The sequence below is a fragment of the Phyllostomus discolor genome, chromosome 4 (assembly GCF_004126475.2).
Source record: "Phyllostomus discolor isolate MPI-MPIP mPhyDis1 chromosome 4, mPhyDis1.pri.v3, whole genome shotgun sequence".
Taxonomy (NCBI): domain Eukaryota; kingdom Metazoa; phylum Chordata; class Mammalia; order Chiroptera; family Phyllostomidae; genus Phyllostomus; species Phyllostomus discolor.
The window spans coordinates 199,431,946-199,456,083 of record NC_040906.2 but is presented as its reverse complement, the minus strand read 5'-3'; the positions used below and the strand labels follow the sequence as shown (position 1 = coordinate 199,456,083).

The 24,138-nt window shown below is 44.7% G+C and overlaps 1 protein-coding gene across 4 annotated transcripts in view; it reads right to left on the bottom strand.

Annotated features, from left to right (window-relative positions):
* Positions 1-24,138, bottom strand: part of ESR1 (estrogen receptor 1) — a 365,725-nt gene that overhangs the window by 3,932 nt on the left and 337,655 nt on the right. For all 4 annotated transcript variants that reach the window (XM_036024903.1, XM_028509943.2, XM_036024904.1 and 1 more), the window contains exon 8: positions 2,711-2,894. In XM_036024903.1, the coding sequence (XP_035880796.1) occupies positions 2,711-2,894 (184 nt within the window). The remainder of the gene's footprint in view (positions 1-2,710; positions 2,895-24,138) is intronic.

Here is a 24,138-nt window from a genome sequence, read left to right as displayed (position 1 = left end):
CAGGTTTAAGTGGCATTTTTTTTTGTTTATTTGTTTTCATTTAAAAGTGGCCTTAAAGTGGCATGCCCCCTGGCTGTGATACTGTCTTGCTTGTGCAACCTAATGAATCACGTTTACAATGAGGTGAAGTCTGGTGTCAAATTCTCTGAGTAATCACATATGGCTGGGTCCAAGCTTAACAAAACAGAGTCCTGTGATTTAAATAGAGCACAATGAGGCATCAAAATATTAGTGTGTGTGTGTGTGTGTGTGTGTGTGCACATGTGTGTCAGTGAGAGAGGGAGACAGAGAGAGAGCAAGAGAGAGAACAAGAGAGATCAAAGCCTTCAACAGAATAGCAACTGGGCTCCAGCTTTTTACACAACTCAGACGGAAGCTCTAGAGAGCTCACGCACCGCTGATCCCCTCAACTATACATGTCCAGTCAAACCAGCAGGGCCTGTAAATTCAGTGCAGATATGTTTGGTAGCAACTAACTAGGTTTGTTAATGCTGAAAAGCTGTTAAGAGGTTTAAAAATCCAGCAATGCGTACCAATGCATAAAGATCTTCATCTGTAATACTTGGTTTCTACAACATCTTTGAAATTCCTAGCTCAGAGTCGAAACTTTGCATTTCTTTAAGGAAAAGTTTATGGTCTCAGCCAGAAAATGTGGTAGAGGCTTACGTAATTCTGGTACTTCACCCACTCCTCTCTTTGTTATATTCACCCAAAGAAACAGGAAAGAGTTGAAAATGTGTGCTACAAATGCAATTACCTGCTCTACCTGGCCAAGGTGAGACCTTCACCTGCGACACAGGAATATTGGGGGAAACTCTGAAAACAGAGGCTACAGCCACCTTCTCTCTCCCAAGCTTTGCCAAGTGGAAGCCATTATTCGGGAATTTCAAATTCACAGGGTAAGGAAAATCCTCAGATAATTGGTTCACTCATTCATTCACTCGGTAATAATGCTATGAGCATATATGATGTGTCAGACTTTATGTAGGGCACTGTGGAGTACACAAAAAAAGAAAGCCACATTTATTTTCCCAGGAAGCTAATAATTTATAAGGTTTTCTCCACAAAGAGTGGCACCTGGGACATGAATGGAAAAACGTCTTGCCCTTTGACCCACAGTTTGAAAGTCTCTTAAAATTTAATCGGACCTTTTCCAAACACTTGGCCCTTCTTCCCTCAGAGCCACTAAGAAAAGAAATCCTTTCCACTCCTAGGGTCCCAGTGTGAGCCCACAGTCACACATGGGTACCTGTTTCCCCACTGTCTCCCCTTCACTTCATGTCTGGGGTCTTCATGGAGTAAAAAACCCACTACTCTCTTCATCTCTTCCCTGCAGGCTGAGTTCTGTTCCTGGGAATAGTATCCACCCACTAAGCCTCTGGCCAGCCAGCTTACGTGTCTGCTCAGAGTGGGAATGAGGCCACTGCCCTCTTCTGTGACAGAAAGGCTCTATTTCCTCTGGAAAGGCTCGGTTTCCTCGGTCCCAATGGAAAATGTCTAAGCTACGATAGATCCGCGTGCTGTTCAGGAATATGCAGTCCCTGCGTCATGTGTCCATGCCTTTGATTTGGGGCTTCACCACGTGACTTGCTGGACCAATAGAATGTTAGTAGATGTAGCTTAATTAAAGTATGAAAATGCACTTGTCCGACATGGCTTGCTTTCTTATGCCTCTGCCATTGCTATCAAAATACTAGGTCCCAGCTAACCTGTGGGGACAGGAGGCCAAGGAACTGAGGCACCTGGCCAACCTGTAGGGCTGCGACAGGAAGCCGTCTCCCAGCTGTGTCCAGCCTCGATCGGCTGATACAGGGATGTGTGAGGGAGCCCAGCAGAGCTGCCCAGCCAGTCTGCAGCCTGCAGCAGACTCCCCTATGACTCACAGAACAAGTGTTTATGGCTACAGCTCAGAGTGTGAGGAGGCCCTACAAAGCTAAGCAAGGGGCTAGAGCATAAAAAAGCAATATAGCCACAATAAAGGGATTTCCACTTTTATCTAAAACCAATGGGAAGCCATTTCAAGGTTTTAAGTAAGGAAACAACAGGATGGAATTTGCTATTAGGATGGTCACTCTCCATCACGGAGAATGAATTTGAAAGGATCGAGATGGGAGGCAGGGGGAAGGGTTATGTCGCTGGTGCAGAACCCCAGAAGGAAACAGTGGTGGCTTGGACAGGGGTCATGGCAGGGGGGTGGCAAGAAGAGATCTGAGAGGGATGGAGCAGTCAACGCTGACCTTCCCTGTTGCATCTGGGCACAGAGTCTCTTGTTCAGGATGTCTAAGCGGAGTAAGGAGGTTTTGACGCAGGGACCACAGTGGACGCGCCCAGTGCCTTCAGAGGACGGGTGACCTCAGAGGCCTTCCTGACGAAGTGGGGCGAAGTGAGTGACCCCAACTGCCCTCTTCGCCCAACACGCACACAGCACACTCGCCCCCCGCCCCCGGCAAGGCCTCGCACGTGCTGCAAACTGAGTATGAATACCACTTCTTCTCCGAGGCCTTCTGTCATACTTGCCCTGAGCCCTGGCCAGGTTCGCAGCCTCCTTCTCCCACCCGCTCCCAAAGCACTAATTTGTACTACATGTCAGAAACTGTTCCAAGTGCGCTGCCCACATCCTGGCACCAGCCCCTCCCGGGCCGGCTGTAACCTATGTCGGGGGGCTTGTTTTCTCTATGGCTGTCCTGCGGGGAACCCAGGGACGCCTCACCTCATGTGCCTGATGTGGGAGAGGATGAGGAGGAGCTGGGCCAGGCGCCGGTGCTGCTGCTGAAGAGTCAGACCCGACTTGGCCATCAAGTGGATCAACGTGTCTATGATCTTGTCCAGGACGTGGTGGATGTGGTCCTTTTCTTCCAGAGTCTTCAGAGTACTGGACAGAAATGTGTACACTCCTGAAACGCGTGCACAGAGAGAGAGGGTGAGAGACGAGCTCCGAGAGGACGGAGTCGAGGGGACTGAAGGCGTGCGTGGGACACACACCGAGTCAGTGCGCTTCCCTCGTGCAACAAGGGGGTGGGGGCTGGGACCCATTTGATCCAGGCAACTCTGCAAAATTCCTCCGTGTGAGCTGGTTTCCAGGGTTTGTCATCAAGAGTCCCAGGGAAGGCGCTGTGAGCCTTGGGGCCAGGATGGTCCCACTAGCTACCCTTTCTCTGACAGGTTTGACACCAACACGAACTGTCCCGTTAATGCTGATAACAACACTGTGAGATGGAAATTAGCATTCCTTTTCTTTTTTATTTTTAAGTTTTTTTTTAATCATTGTTCAAGTACAGTTTTCTCCCTTTTACTCCCACTCCAGCCCACCCACCCAACCCTCCCCACTTCTTTCCCATTACCACCTTCCCCCTAGCTTTTGTCCATGTGTCCTTTAAATTTGTTCCTGTAAACCCTTCCCATTCTCCCCTGAAATTCCCTCTTCTCTCCCCTGTCGTCACTGTCAGCCTGTCCTCTATTTCAGTGTCTTTGGTTATATTTTTCTTGTTTCTTTGTTTTGTTGTTTAGGTTCCTGTTAAAGGTGAGATCATATGGTATTTGTCTTTCACTGCCTGGCTTGTTTCGCTTAGCATAATGCTTTCCAGCTCCATCCATGCTGTTGCAAAGGGTAGGAGCTCCTTCTTTCTTTCTGCTGCATAGAATTCCATTGTGTAAATGTACCATAGTTTTTTGATCCATTCATTTACTGATGGGCACCTAGGTTGCTTCCAGCATCTAGATATTGTAAATTGTGCTGCTATGAACATTGGGATGCATAGGTTCTTTTGGATTGGTGTTTTAGTATTCTTAGGATATAGACCCAGCAGTGGAATCGCAGGGTCAAAAGGCGGATCCATTTTTAGTTTTCTGAGGAAGTTCCATACTGCTTTCCATAGTGGTTGTACCAGTCTGCAGTCCCACCAACAGTGCACTAGGGACCCCCTTTCTCCAGAACCTCTCCAACACTTGTTGCCCTTGGTCTCTTCATTTGAAAAGGAATGCTGTCCAACTTCCTTTTCAAATGAAGAGACCAAGGGCAGAGAGACACACTAACTAAGATATCTCAATCAACAGGAGAGAGCAATGCTGAGAATGAACCCCCAAAAGCTGACTCCGTATGTGGTCATTATAATGGAGATGCTCAGGAGATGCTCAGGAGACAAGCGACCTCTTGGTGAGCCACACAGAGAGAGCGACAATGATTTCCTAAGTGACTGACAGGTAGGACTCAATTTCCCATCACCTGTCGGTCAGGTCTAGGGCCCTAGTACTTCTCACCCTCAGCGAGAGGTTTAGAGGGGGTGGTGCAGAGGACAGTAGAAAGTGCTGATTTCTACTGCTAGGCATGTTCTTCCCCTCTTTCCTTTATTCTGGCCCTAGATCCTACTCTCAGGGCCACATGTAGACTCAGAACCAATCAGGCTACTCCAGTCTTTGGGACAATAAGAGCCCCACCTCACAACTTCCACACACAATTTCGAAAAAAAACCAGAGCTTTCCCTGGAATTGTATAGGGTGTCACGAGGCAGAAATTTTTTCTTCCAGGGTTGCTGAGCTGGAAGGATGAGAATATGGCATCTTCCCGTAGCACATGGGCTCCCCTCTGTGGAACAGAGCATTCAAGCACCAAGCAGATGCAATAGTTGGTGGGAGAGAGGGGAATCCTGGTTCCAGTTACATGGTCTTCTTCCATTTTTTATTCCACTATGGAATGCTCATAGTATCCTTTCTAACATGTGAATACATAAATTCTCCTTTCATTTAAGAAAGTGTGAGTTGGGTTTCTCACACTTGCCACTGAAAGAATCCCGAATATCCCACCAAGTTGTGAGCTCAGCCCAAGGGCCAGACAGCAAAAGATCAGCAAAGAAGTGAAAAGCACTGAGATCAGAAGGAGGTCAGGATGGATCTGTCTATCCTTGGGACCACAAGGGTGGATTTCTCTGTCAAGTAAATATTCCAGAAGAAGCTCCATTCTGCCTAATTCTCACATATCACCTTGCGGGAAGCAGATGAGGTGATATTTTCTTCCAGTGGCACACACTTAGCCATATTTTTTCAGTCTTATTTTTATTCAGCCCACTGACGCTCTCATAGATTTATTTCTTCTTCTCCCCCTCATCTTCCCTGCTACCTTCAAGTTGAGGCTCCCAAGTTTATCACCCCCTGACTTTGTAGTAGTGATGTGCAGACGCATTACGACTCACACAGCGGCCTGCAGTTCAGAATGGGGAAAACATTTACACAGAGGAACTCACAGTAAACAGGGTTGTAATTGCCCAGAACAGAAAATGGCTAAGCTTGACAACAATTTCGACAACAGCAAAACCAGAATGGCCAAGATCTGGGCTTACATGCAACCGGAAACAATAACAGAGCTTTTGGTACACAGAAGCACTGTGAATCGAAGCAAAGAGAGCACAAAGTGAGCAGGCAGCAGACACAGTGGGACAGGAAAGGACTGTTGGGTTACTTCACTTATGTTATAATGTGGGCTCGCCATAGAGAAAGAACGCATCCACTAGAAAAACGGGTAGACGTCCGGTGGCCTTGGAATTGGCCCAGAGGTAACAGATGTCAGGAAAAGTGTGCACACCAGTGGTTTGGGGGCCTGGGGTGGCCTCTGCTGTATCCCCATGACCCTGCCTGTCACCGCACTCTGTGTCATCACACAGATTCCAGCCTCACGACTCCTAGAGGCCTTATGTCTGGCCGCCGGGCCTCCTGGGCATCTGCCCAGGCCGCAGAGCTGGGTTCATTTCCTACCAATTCCCTTTTTTGTTACCACCCAGGATGCCGGCCTCATTCACCAATAATCCCACTGTTGTTCAAGGAGCCAACAGCTTTGATGTCCCTGCCCGCCCCGGGAAGATACAGCAGTTGGCCTCCCTACTGGCGCGCACAGGGTTAAAGCAGAATGTGCTACACTCCCAGATGTCCCGAGGGCCAGCACTGCACTATGCCCTTGGTGAGGGAGGTAAGAGCCTTGGCACTCAGACTCCAGCATGTGAAGTCTCCTCCTGGGCTGCTGAGCCTCCCCCTCCCTGATGTGCACACATGAACACAGAGATGTGGTCCTTCGGTGCGCTATCGTGGAGAGCCTGCTGTGTGCGTGCATTACGTGATATGATAAAGGTCCCAAGCCTTATTTCCTTTTAAGTGTTAATGCCTTCAGAGCAGACATTGCCTGTAGAGAGGGAATTTTCTTAACTGTGACTCTTGGGAGGCAGGCCATTCCCAGAGCAAGCCTGTTTTTTCTAGTCCTGTTTTGGCACCAGTGCAGCCTATCATCTCGGCTTTGTCCGCTGAGGCTTCCTAGCTGTGTGAATGTTCTCAGAGTTAGAAACACAGTCCCAGCAAAATGCCAATAATTGCAGCCTTTGGGCTATTCAGGTCAAGTGTGGTCCACGTTCGCTGCCTGTTGCCCCTAAAGGGCCATTTGGAAGAAACGACAGAGCTCCAAATTCCCAGAATGCTTCAGGAGCTCTGGTGAGAGCAAAATGGGGCTGCTGGTCACTTGCACATCCCAGGTGGTCTCTGCCACCCTGGACAGCTGTGCCACTGTTCCCAGAAGCACAGAGCCAGGATCAGACACTTAGGACCTCCAGAAACATTCTCACAACAAGGCCAGCTTTTGCAACTCTCAAGGTTGCTCCAAATCCCAAAGATGGGAAAAAAAAATCATCTGTATGTCATTATCCAGTCTTAAAGTGTTGCTGGCAGATCTGGGCTTCTGCGTGTTCTGAATCTTGCAGCTGACATGGGGAGCTGTGGGAAGAGTCTGTGGAGGAATCTGGTGGTAGCAAGGAATGCGCAGCGAGGCTGCAGGGACACCCCCTATATGAGATGGCAGTTCAATCTTCCCCGTGCTGGGGTTCTCACTGACTGCTCCTCTCATTCCGCTTGGATGCTCTCTTCCTCCTTGCTTTGTGCTGTCCACTCCCTGGGGACCTTTCTCCACTTGCAACACTCTTGGAGGCATGCAGTCGAAGGAGAAGTTGGAGGAAAAGAGGCATGAACACTGCAGTGCCCACATGCACCTGGCCGTGCCAGGAAGGAAACAGTAACGCAGCCAGGGGTGTCCAGCAGGCCCTACCTGTGCGGAGAGGAGGCCCATGGCCTACCAGATGCAGAAGCCACACTCTTCAAGCAAGGCTACACTGTTCCTTTTCCAAAAAGAGAAGGTGGCAGTGGACCTGGGTTTGCCCTTCAGTCTACGGCAGCTTGGCCAAAATAAAAGAAAATGACTCAAAGGAAAAAGACAGCAAAGGAAACAAGTCCACAATGGTTGGTCTGGACCAGAAAGCTGTCACTCAGCTGGGATAAAAAGGAACTTCTCTATCTTTCCTGTTCACCCAGTGACTCATTGACAGGTCAGCCTTTTGGGGCATCTGCTCAGAATCGCTTCTCTAACAAGCAAAGAGTGTGCTTGTTAGGAAGGGCCTTCAAAGCTGGCAGTTGGATGAACAGCACGTTTGTGCTGTGCTCCGCCTATGACTGCCCTTCTTCTTGGGGATGGTGCTGGCCCTTGCAGAGTGTTTGAACAGCTTGTGGTTGCCACAGCCACTTAGTGGGAGAGGCTGGATGTCCTACGATGTGCAGGATGTCCCAAATGATGAAATGAAGGGACTTTTGTTTTGAATGTCCTACTGGATCCACCGTACTATAAACAAAAATTTGTAGTGGAAAGTCTGAAAATCTTCTACGAGGCTGTACATGAAGGTCCAGCATGCAAGTTGGCTATAGAGAGGGAAACTTAAATGGGATGTGTTTTTTCAAAATTGAGTAATGTATTGACTTTCTGCACCCTGCCAATGGACTGTGTTACATAAACTCTCCCGCTTTAGTTGAAATTATTTCAGTGCAGTCGTACTGGAGAAAAGCAATACGCCTGGTTGCAAACATGGAGAAGAGATGCAAGGCTCTTCTGAACAAAATTAGAGTCAACTATTATCAAACTGTAGATTTCAATGAAATATGGTGTTCTTGTCCCCTACGTATTTTTAAGTAATTTTGTAGCATGATAAGAAATCTATTTTGTGGAAAGTACCTATTAAAATTGTTTGGGGTTCTTGTCTTTCTGCCATATACAGACACTGTCCCCACAGGTGTGTCTCACACACTGCTGATCACTCTTACATGTATTATCATTTCCTTTGTCTAGTCCATCATCTCTTCTCCATGGTTACGCTAAAGGCTATGACTTTTATAAGTTCCAGAGAATGAAAATTCTCCTTGAATGTTGCGGCCTATTGAGATCGACTGTATGTTTCTATGCACTTGGGCACTTCCTCATTCTGCGTCGCAACAAGGCAAGTTACTTTGACAATACACAGGATAAAGCCCAGCTCATTTGCAAAGTTATTTTGTTTTATTTATATGATTCTTTGACAGTCCGGTTTTCATCGACATGCTATTACTAAATCTAATGTCTTCCTTCTTATCATGTATAAAGAGGTTTTGGTTAGTTTTTAGTTATCTGAGTTCAGTCCTCTCTCTCTTCCTTGGCTTTTTCATACACCTGTACTTACTCTGCAGAAACACTCCTGAACACCTTCTCATATCCAAACATTCATTATAAATGCATGGAACCATTTCACCACTTCATTATGTTTTTTACCATCGTCAAGACTGGCCATCACATTGAACTACATATCATTTTATTTTAAATTAGTTTCACATCATTTCTCCTTTGCATGAGAGTTATGAAATTACATTGATCATTTTAAAAGACTGTGCATAGGAAAACTATTATATATTTATTTAATTTCATGATATTCAAAGGGATACATAAGTGTTATTAGACTGGCATTGTTTACTAGCAGTTCCAAAAGATTTTCCTCTAAGGTTTGTGATTTTCCAATGTGATTGCCTCTCAGAATCTCCCACGGAGTCCCATCCAAACCCCCTGACTGGCCGCAGAGTGGAGTTCTGATACCTGTCTTTCCAAAGTACTCCTCATTGGTGTACAGCTAGCACCGTGACTCACGTGACTACCGTGGTTTCTTTTTTAGTCGGCACTGAAGTGTAAAATCTTGAAAACATGGACTGTATCATTTTTCTGTGCATCATGATGCAAAAAAGACTTCGAGGAAGTCTTCTCCATGCGTTTCCTCACCGTGTGCGGTTCTCCCTGCTTTGTTCCCCTTTCTGCTGCTTGGTTAGAATGGGAGACTTTGGGAACCACCCAGTCAAGACTCCAGAGCCCTTAGTCCCTGAATGACCACACGGAGGGGGCTCTGACACTAACCTGTGCAGGCACCCAGCATTGCTGAGTAAACAAGAAATAAACCTCTCCATGTTTGAGCTGTTACACATTTTGGAACTTGTTTGTTATCAAAGTTGTCTTACTTTAGTGCAAGATAAGAAATGTTTTAGGCTTTCCTGATTGAATAAGTAAATACATTTGTATAAGGAGAGATTAAGTCACAGGGATGATTTCTTTACAAGCCTTCTTTGCTGCCATTTTCCACATTTCTAAGGCTGTGGGCTGCAGAGTTTACTTATGTAATAGCTTACTCAGAAGTTATTTCCTTTCCAAAGCATAAATACTATCATATTTTGTTACAGAAACTATGATCCAGAGTCTAGAACCACCTCACATCCCCTGTCATGTTAACCATTCATTCAAAATACTAACATAATTGATTGCAACCAATAAGTTAAAGAAGCAAGGGGCAACCCAGGATGTTGGAATGTTCGGTTAAGTCATGGCTCAAAGATGCAGCTCCCAACATGACTGAGGATTTCAAAGAGATTGCTTTATGCCATGTAGGAACTGACTTCTCATTTCATGAACTGAACAAGAAGAGTATCGCTCTGAGCAGCATTTATCCATAGGTAGGAAACTTCCATTCTACTGATGATTATTTAACAGGAAGGTGAAGAACCTGTCCATAAAACAATCCTTGAACAATGTTTACTGTGACACTGGTATTTGTAACATCACAAACTCGCCCAAGTTCCCTTCTAAGAGGTCTCGAAGTGAGAGGGATCACAGTGAAGGTAAGAGTTCTTACCAGAGCCTTACAGGAGAACATGGTGGTCCTGTTTATTTGGCTTCACTATATGCCCACAAGCACCCTCTTGGCACAGATGACTATGCAATCATATGCTAATGATTCAGTGACATTTATCAATTTCATATAAGTTTTAATGAAATCTGCTAGGATGCTCTAGCTGGGGTGTCCAACCTTTTGGCATCTCTGGGCCACACTGGAAGAAGAAAAGTTGTCTTGGATCACACATTAAATACACAAACACTAACAAAAACTGAAGAGCAAAAAAAAAAAAGGTCCATGCATAATTTATGACTTTGTGTTGGATAGCATTCATAGCCATCCTGGGCCACATGCCGCCATGGGCTACAGACTGGACACCCCTGCTCTAGCAGATGACTATTGGTGCATCAGTACATTTAAACAGACTAAAATGACAAAAAACGCAGTGATATTTCTAGATAATGAAACTGATGAACTAATTCAAATGACTTCAGAAGAAATCTTAAATGCTCACTTTAAAAAATAATTTAAGTGGTAGCCATGTGCCTCATTTTTATAGGCAAAATTGCAGTTTTTAATTTTTGCAATAAATAGTAGCCTCGCCTTTTATCTTTTAATACATATTTTGCTTAGGAGATTTGTTTTTGTTAGTTATATCTGTAATACATAAAGAAACAGCCAGGGTTTGACTTTCCTGTCCCTTAAACAGTCAGTTAGTAGGGATCTGAAGTCAAAGAGAAGACATTCTAAAGAGATAATGGTGGTAAATGTGCAGCCTGTCTGTTACAGAGGAGTCCCCTACAAGGTTGCTGCTGGACCTCGGAGTTCCAGGAGCTGGCCTGGTCTCAGGAGGTCTTGAGGGTTGCATTTGTTTTCCCAGAAAGGCAGGCCAGAACAGCCTGGATGAATCCATTTTCCTTAAACCTCAGCTTTTCTTGCCTGGCATTTCAAGGACAAATAAAGCAACAATGAACACAGAGCAGGAAGCAGCTCTTACACTCGGAGGCAGATAGTATTTTTCTGAGATGATAACATGCTCCTTGTCCAACATGCTTCTCTATAATCTACATACCTCCCTGGAGTCTTGGTGGACCCATGACTTGCTTGGATTGGGCAGGGGAGGGCAAACGGGGAAAAACTGGGATAACTGTAGGAGAATAACAATAAAACAAATTAGAGTCTGGAAGTGATGCTTCTCGGCTTGTAAGGGGCTGTCACACAAGGCCATGCTGCTTCTGCCTTGTCAACTGGGGCACTTGCTTCTTGAGCCTTCACCATCTATAGGAGGGACAGTGCCCCAGGCTTGTGCCCAGGCTACACGGAGAGGCTGCAGGCAAGCATCTCAGTTGACAGTTCCAGCTGATATCCCAGCCAACAGGCAGCATCAATTGCCAGCATGGAAATAAAGACACTTCAAGATGACTCTAGCTCATGACTATCAAATGACCCCTAATTGAGGAGTCTCCCTGTCTGAGTCGCCAGACACTGTGGAGGGGACACAAGCCATTCCCTTTGTGCTCTATCCCAATTCATGACCAACAGAATCCAAACTTTTTTTGAGCTGTTAACTGTTGGGATGATTTATTACATAGCAGCAGTGAGCAGAAAATACCTGGACATTTGCACCAGACACTTAGGGAGGAGAGTGATTCAGAACAGGCAGACTGGAGTCTTGATCTGGTTCATTATGTGATGAAATTGCATTTGGATACTCCCTGTTCCACATTATGTATCTTACTGCCTACAATGCCTTAGCCCACCCTTGACCTTCACCCTTGTTCATGCAATAGGAAGGGCTTGAGCTCATTCTGTCAATGCCACGAGGAGTTAACATTTCTCACAGGAGGCCTTTAGCCCTAATTACTGCCCCTCAAAACGTATGGACCTTCCCCTGATTGGGAGGGAGCCTCAAATACTTGCACCCTCCTTTCTTACCAGAGAATGAAACACTGACTTTCCAGTTGCACAATCCTTATCAAGTCCCGGTTGTGAGAAACAGACTTTGTAGAGATTTCCCTAAGAAAGTTATGTTGAACAACTGGTCTAGTTTATTTCATTTTTATTGAGAGCCTGTGAACCTTACAACGGAATGTGTTTTCTCTTTCCTTTGGCCGAGCAAAGGAAGTTTAGAGCCAAATCCATGGCCCACTCCTAGGAGATATGCAGATATACTTCTGTGTGCTAATCTGACTCTTGTATTTGTTATTTTATTCACGTTCTCCCTTTTTTATAGATCTTGTCAATTACTGGCTTCCTCCCTTTACACTGAATAAAATTTAGTAAGTCATTTCAAATCCTTTGGGGAATAAGCACTATATAAAGAAAATAATGAATAAGCCATCTTCTGCCAAGTCACTAAACAGTATGAGTGTAACTGTAAATGCTTACAAGACATTACTAAATATTTATCTGATTTAACCTCAAATCCAGAAGAAAAATGACATACTAAGGATACACAATTGGCCTAAAAGCACAGGTTCATGTGATCTGACTTGAATAGCACCATGTAAACACACTGGGATATTCCACGCTTGTCTCCCATAGATGCAGGCCCTACCTTTTCTTTCTGATTTGCATGTTTATCCACAAAGTTTCCCATATAGCCACAGAGCGACAAAGTTTCAGATAAAGTTTTCCCCTTTTTCTGAGATATAGCATTGAAATGGCTGAGTTTTCTCAGATTATTTTTTAAAATATAACCAGTGTCAAAAATTACTATTTCAGAGAGGTAAGTGGGCATGTGGATCATATATATATACCCTTTAGATATTACCAGTCCCATCATTTCAAGTGAGCACTCCAGTGGACGAAAACTGCATGAAAAATATCACAGGACTGTGACAAGTTTATCTCATTTTTCCTTAAGGAGAGAAAGGTTTTATTATATTCCCAAAATAATAGCTACAGAATTCCAGAATGATGGATTTAAAGGGGGCCTTAAATTCATCTAGTTCAGTGGTTTTCAAACCATTTTGAGGATCCAAACCTCTTTTAAAATGGAAGTGAGCCTTGTGGGAAATCCTCACATGTAAACTGGGCAAACTCAAACTTCTCTGATTAAAGAAGGAGAAATGGAGGTAGCTAGAACCTGCTTATCTGGCTGCCCACCCTCTGCTCTATGTCCCCATCTTTCAGTGACGCTAAGTCTCCTCTGGAGCACAAGCCTTCAGCAGAAGAAGGTGTTAGAAACCATCGATCTCAAGAGAATGAAAAGACAAGTCATAGACTGGGAGAAACATTTGCAAAGAGACACATTCAATAGAGGATCGTCACACAAAACATACAAAGAACACTTAAAAGTCAACAGTAAGAAAACAAATGAGCCAATTAAAAAATGGGCAAAAGACCTGAACTGTCACCTCATCAAAGAACTATACAAATGGCAAATGAGCAAATGATCCACATGATATGCCATTAAGAAACTGCAAACCAAAACAACAGTGAGATACCACAACACACCTATTAGAATGGCCAAAATCTAGAACACTGACAACACCAAATGCTGGTGAGGATATGGAGAAACTGGCTCTCATTCATTGCTTGCAGGAATGAAAACTTGTACAGCCACTTTGGAAGAAAGTTTGGCAGATTCTTATAGAACTAAACACACTCTTACTACATGCTCCAGCAGGGATGCTCCTTGATACCTATCCCAAGGAGTTAAAATTCTATGTCCACGCTGAAATCTGCACATGAATGTTGATAGCATCAGCATTTGTAATGGCCAAAACTTAGAAGCAACCAACATGCCCTACAGTAGGTGAATGGATAAACGATGGTACATCTAGACACTGGAATATCATTCAGCACTAAAAAGAAATGTGATGATAAGCCATCACAGACATGAAGAAACCTTCAATGCATGGTACTAAGTGAAAGAAGCCCATCTGAAACAGGAACATATACTATATGATTCCATCCGTATGCCATTCTGGAAAGGGCAAAACTACGGAGATAGCAAGAAAAATCAGTGGAGGGGGGAAAGCTGAGTAGACAGAACACGGAGGATGTGGGAGGCAGTGAAACTACTCTGTGGGATACGGTGATGCTGGATACATGTCCTTTTGTGTTTCTCAAAACCCACAGAATGTACACCACCAAGAGGGGCCCCTAATGTGAACTCTGGATGTTGAACGATAATAGACTTTATACATGCAGGTCCATTGAGGGTAACAAGTGCACCCTCCACTGTGGGATCTTGAGAGTGGGAGAGGCAGGGCATGTGGGGACAGGGAGAAGTCACATGGGAACTCTCTGTACTTTTCCCTCAGTTTTTCTATGAACCCCAAAGTGCTCTAAAAATCGTCTGTTAATAAGTAAATAAAATTAAAAATTTTTCATTTAAAATCTCCACCCCTGCTGGGCCACTCCAATTGTCTGACTCATAGAGAAACAGAGGCTCAAGGAGGCTGAGGAACCAGGGCTAGAGGACGCTGGAGCTGCGAGGGGTTCCGGGAAGGGCAGCTGGGCTGGCCTCGCCCAAGGTCACCGTGTGGTCAGTCAATAAGTGGCAGAGCTGCAACAAGAACTCAAATACACCTCCTTCCCGGCCCAGTGCTCAAAAGCAACATGAAGCATTTCCTAACTCCAAGTTTGTGAGAAACTAGAAATGACTGCCAATGGACTCGCCTGAGATACTTGAGAAAACTAAAAATTTTCCTGGAATGATTTAGTAGCGATCCAACTTTTTCAAAGACAGGGGGCAAGATGCCCTGGATGGGTAGCTCACTTGGTTAGAGTGTTGTCCTGATATAACAAGGCCATGGGTTCCATCCCTGGTCAGGGCACATCCAGGAATCAACCAATGAATGCATAAATAAGTGGAATGACAAATCAATCTCTCTCTCTCTCTCTCTCTCTCTCTCCCCCCACCATCTCTTTCTCTCTTCTTACCTCTATCTCTCTCTAAAATAAATTTTAAAAAAACAGAGAGGGCTTCCTGCTGTATACACACATCTGCTAATAGTTTCTTTAGTTAAGAACTTTCACCAAAATGTTAACAATGATAACTTTTGTGTGCTGAAATTACAATTCCTTGGAACATTATTTTTCTTGGTGGTTTTTCTGTTTTTTCCAAGTTCTCTGACTTGGGCATGTATGATTTTGTAATTTGGTGGAGGAAAATGTTATTCAAATTACAAAATCAAAGTCCCTTTCATTCCTATTATTTCACAAGCTTTGTCAATGCCCGGGCTGTTGGGGAGAATGTAGTTGGTGAATGGATACTCGAAGGCATAAGGAGCTTGCTATAGAGATATTAATTATGAATACTTCATAATATTTCTGTCATCCCCTCGGGCTATTTACATTTCTGAAGCTCTTCAAGACTTGATGTTGTATCAGGAAAAGGCGCTAACAAATTTGTTACTACAGCTCCTGAGAATAATTTTCTTCACTGGAAATACCTCTGACATGTCATACAACCTAAGCTGCATATCTAAGTACGAAAGAAGCTGACACTATATTGTCAGCCTTTGAAGCTGCAAGTCGGACTGCAAAGGAAGCACAGCCTCGAGGTTTTACTAGAAAGCGCTGAGTGCCTGGTATTTCCTGAACATGAAGTTTATCTAGCTCAAAGAGTAACATTTGCTTTCCCAAGAGAATGGGCAGATGCTTCACCTGGCAAGGTGCAAATGAACTTGACGTTCTGGATTTAATTCATCACTGTTTTTGACACCAACTTTAAAAAATAAATGACCTGCTCCTGCCTGTCCCCTGCTGAGGTCATGCTCAGCCACCCTCACAGCTGAGCATTGCTCCGAGCTGGACCACGAAGCCCAGTGTCTGCTCCTGACTGGGAGAATCTGCAGACTAGACTGCACTTGATCCTGGGGGCCACTGTGGGAGTAAGCAGCGCCCTCTTTGAACTGGCAGCCTCCTGATCACCAGGTAAGGAGGACTGAGCGGCATTGGGTCACACGGTAAGCTGCTTCTTCCTCGCTCAGGACTGACCCAGAAAGGTCACGTCAGTCACACAAGGCCCCAGAAGCCTGAGCAAAGGCAATCTTTGGAGGAACCGGGCTGTCCCTCCCTAGAAGAGTTTTTAAAGGGAGGCGCACTTCAGCCCTTCATCTTCTCGTCTTTCTTTTTGTAAAAAAAAATTTCGGTGGCAAAGGGACAAAGGCAGAAGGTAAGACATAAATGCCAGCCCTCTGTGCACCCTGACTGCTTGGCATCCGAGTGGCTCACCGCATAGTGTCTGTGCAAGTCGTAACAATTAAAATGAATGTACACAAGCAGCTATGGATAAAACAAAACAGCAAAATTCTCAAATAATCATTTTCTTCAAAAAGGGTGAGCTTGGGATGTTTTTAATCTGATGTGTATAATACGGCCCGTGCAGGAATTCCTGACTCTGGGTCTCCTGCAGCGCAGGGCAGCAGGGCTGTGTGCTGGCTCCGGCCTGCCAGCAGCGTGCTCCCTCCTCCGTCTTCCGCTTTGAGCAATGAGATCACATTTGTGCGAAAGTGTAATCTGATCAGGCCTTCTGGAGCGGTAAGCAATACTGCCATGTCTAGAGCCTTAAAGATACTTATACCCTTTCACCCAGAAAAATCTAGAAATATATCCAAAGTAATATCAAAAGTGAGCAAAGGGCATATAAAAGAATGCAAAGAAAACGTTATTTCTAATAACAAAAAATAAAAATCACTTGTTTTTAATGATATCAGATTTCTTTTTTTTAATGGGATATATTTTATTTTTTTAAGATTTTATTTATTTATTTTTAGAGAGGGAAGGGAGGTAGAAAGAGAGAGAGAAAAACATCAATGTGCAGTTGCTGGGGGTCATGGCCTGCAACCCAGGCATGTGCCCTGACTGGAAATCGAACCTGCGACACTTTGGTTCCCAGCCTGCACTCAATCCACTGAGCTACGCCAGCCAGGGCGATATCAGATTTCTTACGTACATGATTTTCTACCCTCATGAATAATTTTGCAGCCATTTAGAATCTTATTTTTAAAGAAGGTACATGCGTATAATCTTCATTAAAATGCATAACTTTAAATATGAATATATGAACACACTTTATAAAAAAAAATAGTACCTAACTCGAACTGAGTGTTAGTCTAAGCAGGCATTGTTGTAAGAGCTAACTCATATTAACAAGTAGGTACTGTTACATTCTCTGTGTCATGGACCAGGAAACAGAGCACAAACGATTTAAGCAACTTGTTCAAAGTCATACAACTCAAGAGTGAAAGAAGGCTTGAACTTGGAACTATAAGCCCTTGCTCTTAACCCTTACACTATCTTGCAATAAGATACATCAAAACATCCATATGGCTGGTTGACTTTGCATTGTTGTTTATTTCTTTAATAATGTAATTTGTATTCTTAAATAATCTACATTTTTTTAAACCACAACTTTGTTTTTAACAAAGAATAATTCCCTTTTTATAGCTGTTTTTATCTTGAGGCCATGAAGTCCTAGAGGTAGGCACTACCTGCCTAATACTCACTACCAATATGATGACCATTGGTATGACCACTGGGTCACCTGGACAAAGCATCACTAGGCTCCAGGGGGCAGTCCAGGTGCCTCACTTCGTGTAAACCACAAGGAGGAACTACTACTGTCTCCCCTTTCACAGATAAAGGTGTCAAAGGCTACTTCGCATTTCCAGCACTTAACACAATGCCTGGAAGGCAGTACATCCTTAATGAGTGATAGTTAAGCTAATGAATAGTAGCTTTTAAAGACATGAATATCACTCAGCTCAGTGGAGTATTGCTGTCTTTCTCCTATGACAGGAGAAAAATAAAGTCTAAAAAGTAGGTCTCAAGGAAAAACTCAGAGAAACTAGAGCTGAGGCAGCCTCAATCTACCCCAACATAAAAAAAGTCACCTCTTGCCCTCTGGGAAAAGTGCTGAAGCTGATGCAGCTCTCAAGGACACCCTGGGAGGGACAGGGACAGGTGGAGATGGGACTCACAAAAAGGAGTGTGTTTATCCATCTTCCTTTCCATCCAAGAGCAGGCAGACGTCGCCACGGGACCACCAGCAAAAGGCCAGGCCCAGAGGTAGGCCTTCCAGCTAAGGGCAGGGGTTGTGTTTGGTCTGGACTCACAATGTCAAGGGCAGTGTGAAGTCCCCTTTAAATGTTTCAGGAAACCATACAGACTCTCTCACTTGTTCAGTGAGTATCGTAAGGGGAAAGAAAACCCCATTAAAAAAACAGTATCTTATTTCAAGCCTGAGGTCAAAAAATTGGTGGTATTCCATTGTTGTTTCCCTGTGGTTTTCTTTGGTTCAAGCGTCAACACACTTTTAAGCGATAGTTTGGTCTGCCAGGCCTGAGGGCAGAGGAAGGGCATCTTAGGCTCTTCCAAATACAGGGCCTGCGTGGCGTTCTAGTCTCTCTATTAGAACAGGGAGACCTTGCTACCAATGCCCTGGTAGACTGTTAGACTGCTAAATAGAGATGACCCCTCAGAGCTGGCAGAATGCTCCGTTTTGTAATATACTAGAGAACTACTTAATTGAGCTGAAATTTCATCATCTACACCAGTAGTTCTCAAATTGGGTTCCATAGACTCCTGATTTAAAGAGGGATTTTCAAAGGTCTTTAAATGGCCTTTTAGAATTACAAAATGATGTACTTTTAATGATATTCGCAAAAAATATCACGAAAACATGAATATCAGAATGTTCTGGATTGGTTAAATCAATGATGGTTCTCAGTCCTAGTGAGATTGGAGTCTTGGTGGGGGCTTTAAACAGATACTGACATTCAAACCTTGCTCTGAAACAATTACATTGGAATCTCCGGAGGCGAGTCTCCACATGGAGACTTTTATCAAAGGCCCCCAGATGACTGAAATGTGTAGGATATTAACACACACCCATCTGGATAACTCATAGGACCCTTGTTTCCTAATGAACACATCTTCCACCCACGCTTATGACTGCCTGAGAATCTCACAGTTGTATTTTAAGCATCTCAGATAAATACAGAACAGAAGCAAATGAAATACATAAATACTGTGCTCTTGCCAAAGGCAGATGACGTCAGAGCATGCTGCGTGAGCAAAGGTTTCACGACTGTTCTGCACGGTCAGTCGAGTGAGTGGTGGGAGAACTGAGTCATCCCAGGAGGCCTGGTGGAGTGGCGGGCCAGAGGCTGCCCAGGCACGGGGCAAACACAGCTCAGTTTCTGCCCGAACATTATCCCTTTGCCTTTTCATGTTCAGTATTGCATTTGTGAATTTGTTTTGCATTTATAGAAGAGCTATAAATTTAGAGCTTATACTCCATTGCTCATTGAAATAATAAACATGGCTATTAATATTTAAGCAGCAGTATAATACAAGGAACATTTTCAGTCAGCATTGGAGGAGTCTGTGGCCTTTTTTTCCTTTTTAAATGCGTTCACACATTATTCAAACTTCTAAGGATATGTATTTACATAATTTTTGGACCCTTGGGGAGGTGGGTCAGCATGGTCATTGAATCAAGGAGCTGGGAGCTAGCTTCCCCCTTGTCAGAGCTTTTGAGAGCACAAAACCAAAAGTAGCTGTTTCTCCCCTGAGGCTCTCCATGAGAACTGAAAACTACTCCTAATACCCTGACCATCGAGTCTCCAAATGGCTGCCCCTTAGCACCTTCCCAGGAATTCACAACAGAACTCCCCCCGATCTTCCCCAGGCTGCAGGCACTTGGTCAATTTCCCAGTTTCTTAGAAGCTCTAGCAAGATAGAGAAACCAATGCCCCTTGTCTGGGGTGTGAGGCTCCTCCATTCATAAAAAGGAGAATGCAATTTTTTATCTTTAAAAGTGAGCAGTGAAATCCCCTCTCAGAATTGCCAAGAAGGAATGTATCATCTGCTAAGAAGAATACAGTGATTTTTTTTTTTCATAGAGACAAAAGCCAGGGATTTTGTATTTAAAGAGCATGCATAAAGCCTCTATTATGTGCCAGGTACTACGCAGCCATTCTTTCAACAGTCACAACAGTGCAGTGACTTGGTATCATTATTTCCATTTTATACACGAGGCTCAGGGAAGCCACCTATCAGAACCCAGCCTTGGTGAGCGAGTGGCAGAGCTGACTCTCTTGAATGCCAGGCCCCTCTAGGGACAAAGTACATGTCACACCAAGTTTTCAGGAAATTAACAGAGCCCATGAGCCTTGCTTCCGGTCACACCAGAAGTCAGGAGCAGGCAAATGCTCCTACAGTCGAGTGACTACAGAATGCAGTCAGCCAGAGAGGAGACAAGGAACCACTTAATAACCATGAAGTGCCATTTATCTCAGCATAATAGCCACAGGCAGGCTCCCTGGAGAAGAAGCTTGGCATCACAAAGGACTCAAGAGATAATATAATTAGATCTTCTTCCCTGTGACAACAATGGGTGTACCTGACAATGCGCCTATTTGCAATTTCCAAGGTCTGCTCTTGTCAGAAACCTTCCCCCGTGGAGAACTGGAGAACGAACAATCCTGAATGTTTACAATCAATATGCTTTTAAAATGTCCCCTTGCCTAAATAACGGACTCTGACTCATTGTCTTCTTTCTAAACTTAAAAATGTACATGCTCCAAATAATGGTCTAATAAACAGGAGTGCGGAGAACTCAGCTCTGGAAGAAGGAAATAGTCTTTGGGATAAAAGCTTGCCATAATTTTTCCATACAACAAATGCCTCTCTGACCAGAGTGTGGCCTCCGGTGAACACGTGTGGAGCTGACCATGTCATCCACTTCTGCACCGTGTGTTTCATCAAGGCACCAAGGTGACAACACGTGCCACAGAAACACGGCAGAGCTAGGTGACAGGCAACAACTGGTACTGTCCTTATGTTTATGTTTAATGTGTGCGCTCCTGTTCACCCTCCATACCCCTTTTCCTCGCAGTGAACCCCAGGGCACACGTTTTAGAGATGCTGCCGTAATTCTATTTTTCTTTAACTTCTCACCCTGTGGCTTTTCACTGTTGACCTCTCCTTATCACTTCATCCACTGAAAGAGAACTGTTGTCTCAAGGTCAGTTTGGGATGAACAGGTAACCAAGGGCACAGCATTTCTGTAGCACAGGGCATGTCGGGAGCAGCGGAAGTGCCCGCTGAAGGCGAGCCAGGGGCCTGGCAGGCGCGGAGAGGCCTTCCGGGTTACCGGGCTGGACCTGTGGGTCAGGAGGGGAAAGCGGATCTGCTACACGGAGATGCTCAGCCAGGGCTCAACCAGGAGCCAGGGCTCCTGGGAGCCTGTTGGATCAAGTTACCTGGGAGCAAAGAGCCTGAGGTGCTTCAGAATGAGCGGGAGACATAAAGAATTGTGGTCAGAAAGGCGTTCAGAAGAGCGGTAGAAGTAAGTATGCAATTCAGTTTGAAGGCCAAACCATTTACCAAAGACCATAGATGTATACTTATTAAGCTTTGACTTGTGAATTTTTCTAAGGCGTGTCAAACACTCACTAAAAGAGTGTTGCTCTGAATGGGAATGGAGTCTGTGGGGTGTTTGGCGATCACATGGGGGGGGGCAAGGATTGAGAAGAAGCAGCGAACTGAGTGCATGGGTAACTGCCAGAGGCTCAAAGTCAACCAATATTAAGGTTCAAATAACAATCAATTATAAGGCACGAGATGAGTCTTGCTCTAAAATTTCCCTCAATAGAATTAAAAGCACAATAACGAAGTCTCGGGGTAGCGGGGGGCAGTCAACATCTCTATTGTTAGCATTCCCCTGGAATCCTCTCATATTTGCTAAGCCTTTCAGGAAGCCTCTAAACTAAAAGCACTTAGTCATATTGGAAAAAAAGGCATGAACTGACTCCGTCTAAGCCAGAGATTGTCAGGAGTGATGCGGACAGCTGTCACTGATTAAGGGTCTGCTACGTTCCATGAACTACATTAGACAGTTTACACATAATTTCCCATTGGCTCACAATACCCCAGGGAGGCGGGCATTGTTTTCCCATTGGATGGTCTGATACTAGCTAGGTGTATAGTCCACGAACAGGATGATCTATTTTATCACAGTGGAAACAGCACGGGAACAGCAGGGGACTTGCCAGCTCCTCCTTGTCATGTCGAGCAAAAAGCATCTATTAAGTGACTGAATGGTGTAATACTTGTTGACAGTTTACAGGCTAAAGGTTAAAGTAAAAAACTGGAAAAAAAAACTTGGTCATGCAATTTTGTAAATTTGGAATGAAGTTCGTAGCAGGAATTCAATAGTAGTGATGAATTATGAAATAAATGAATGAAACCAGGCAACCAACTGACCAAATGCTAGACCGTGTGGTACCAACTCTAAGAACCACAATAGTCTAGAGAAGAAAAGCTCACCATGGACTTGGGTAGTAGTAGATCTCATGAATGAAACAAGATCTGAAAAGGACCTGGGAGAGTCAGGAATATCGGAATTATGAAGGAGAACTGAAGTCACGTGGTGCAGAAAGAACGCCGTGAGCCGACGCAGAGCCTGCACTGTCCTCTCTGTCACCTTTTGAATTGCGTTCGTCTGCTCTGTTCTCCTTTGCCCTACTTTTGAGCTCTGTCCGGCTAGTTCTCAGAATGCCTGGAAGCTGGCATTGATCTTGCTGCGGCATTTCTGGATTAACCAGGAATGCCTCTGTCTTTTGGTAGGGAGTGGAAAAACAAACAGAGTTTGCCCTATGGGTGATTCTAGGCCTTTGCAAGCAAAGCAATAAACTATTCTACATGAGGCAGAAAGCATGACAAGTATCTCCCACTCCCAAAGAGCTGTGAAAAGGGCTTCTCATGGAAATTTTGGCATTTGGGAGCTCCTCTCAAAACTTCCAGAAAGACATTCCTAACAGGTCCTCACAACAACCTTTGCACTCCCTTGGTGTCTCTGCCCCAAAGTCAAGGCCAATGCAAACACACCCTTCTCAGGCTTTGATGACAGGGGCTCCACACAAAACCCAAGGTTCTTCCATTCACTGAGGTCTGGTTTTGCAGGGATTGGAAAAGCATCTTCTAGCTCAGGTTTGCTGAGCCATTCCCAGCTTGGCTTCTGTCAGATTCCTGGCATTAGAGTCACTTTGTAATTTGTATCAGGAGAGGTAATGATGGTAGCCCTCATCTGACCGACTGCTTTTTTTCACTCTGAAAAAGGCTCTAGTACTATACCATTCAGTTTCAAAGTCATGTCTTCTTTATTCTGTTTTTCAGAAACAATAGCGACACAAGAAGCTGTGCCCAGCTGCAAATCTGCTTTTTGGAAACAGAGCTCCCCTTGGGAGTGGAAAAAGGGACCTCACTTCTGACAGATTGAGAGACATCCCCTATTTCGTTATTTTTCCGGAGGCAGCAGCACCATCCTTGATAGAAAAGACCAGCTGCCACCCCGGTGTCTCTGCAAAAGACAACTGTTCAACGCTGTCTGTATTCAATGGCTTGTATTTCCAAAACAGTGCGGGGAAGCTCACAGCAGATGCTGGGAAAGGGGAAATGGAAGGAAGACCCAGTAGGAACCTTGAACTAGTGTGAGGAGGAGTCAGTGAAGGCCCAAATTCTGCCCTGGAAATTCCTGTTCTGAGATTCTGGCGGTGGTCTTTAATGAGGGACTTTCTTGTGAAGGCTGACAGTTTTTTGCCTTTGGGATTTAACAAAACCTGGGTCTGTGAATCCAATATTTTGATGGCCAAAGTCTTGCCTTTTTGTTTTACATACTATTTAAAAAAAATGTCCAGAGGGTAGAAGCAAGGGAGGGAGATGTATCTGGCTAGGGTGGCTGGGAGTACTCGGAGGCGGCGGGGGGGGGGGGGGGGGGGGGGGGGGGGGGGGGGGGGGGGGGGGGGGGGGGGGATGCAGACAACTGTAATTGAATAATAATAAAATAATTTAAAAATAAAAAAAAAAACAAAACAAAAAAATGCCCAGTCGAGGAACAGAACAATTATGTAGGAAAAAGCTATATGGATCTGAAGGAAATATGTTTGGTTACCAATTTCACAGCCATCTACTTGTGTTGATTATACAACTCCGGCTAATTTCACTTCCTGTCTGGGGTACCAATTCCTGGTCGAAGTGGGGAAAACGTCGCAGCTTTCCCCCAAGTTAACAGATTGCCCAAATGAAAGCCATCCGCAGGAGCCAGGCCTCGAATGACGAAGGAGCCAGTTCAGGACCTGGCGCCAGGCAGCCGAGTGGCATTGCTCCCAGAACTCTCATCCAGGAAAGAGCCATT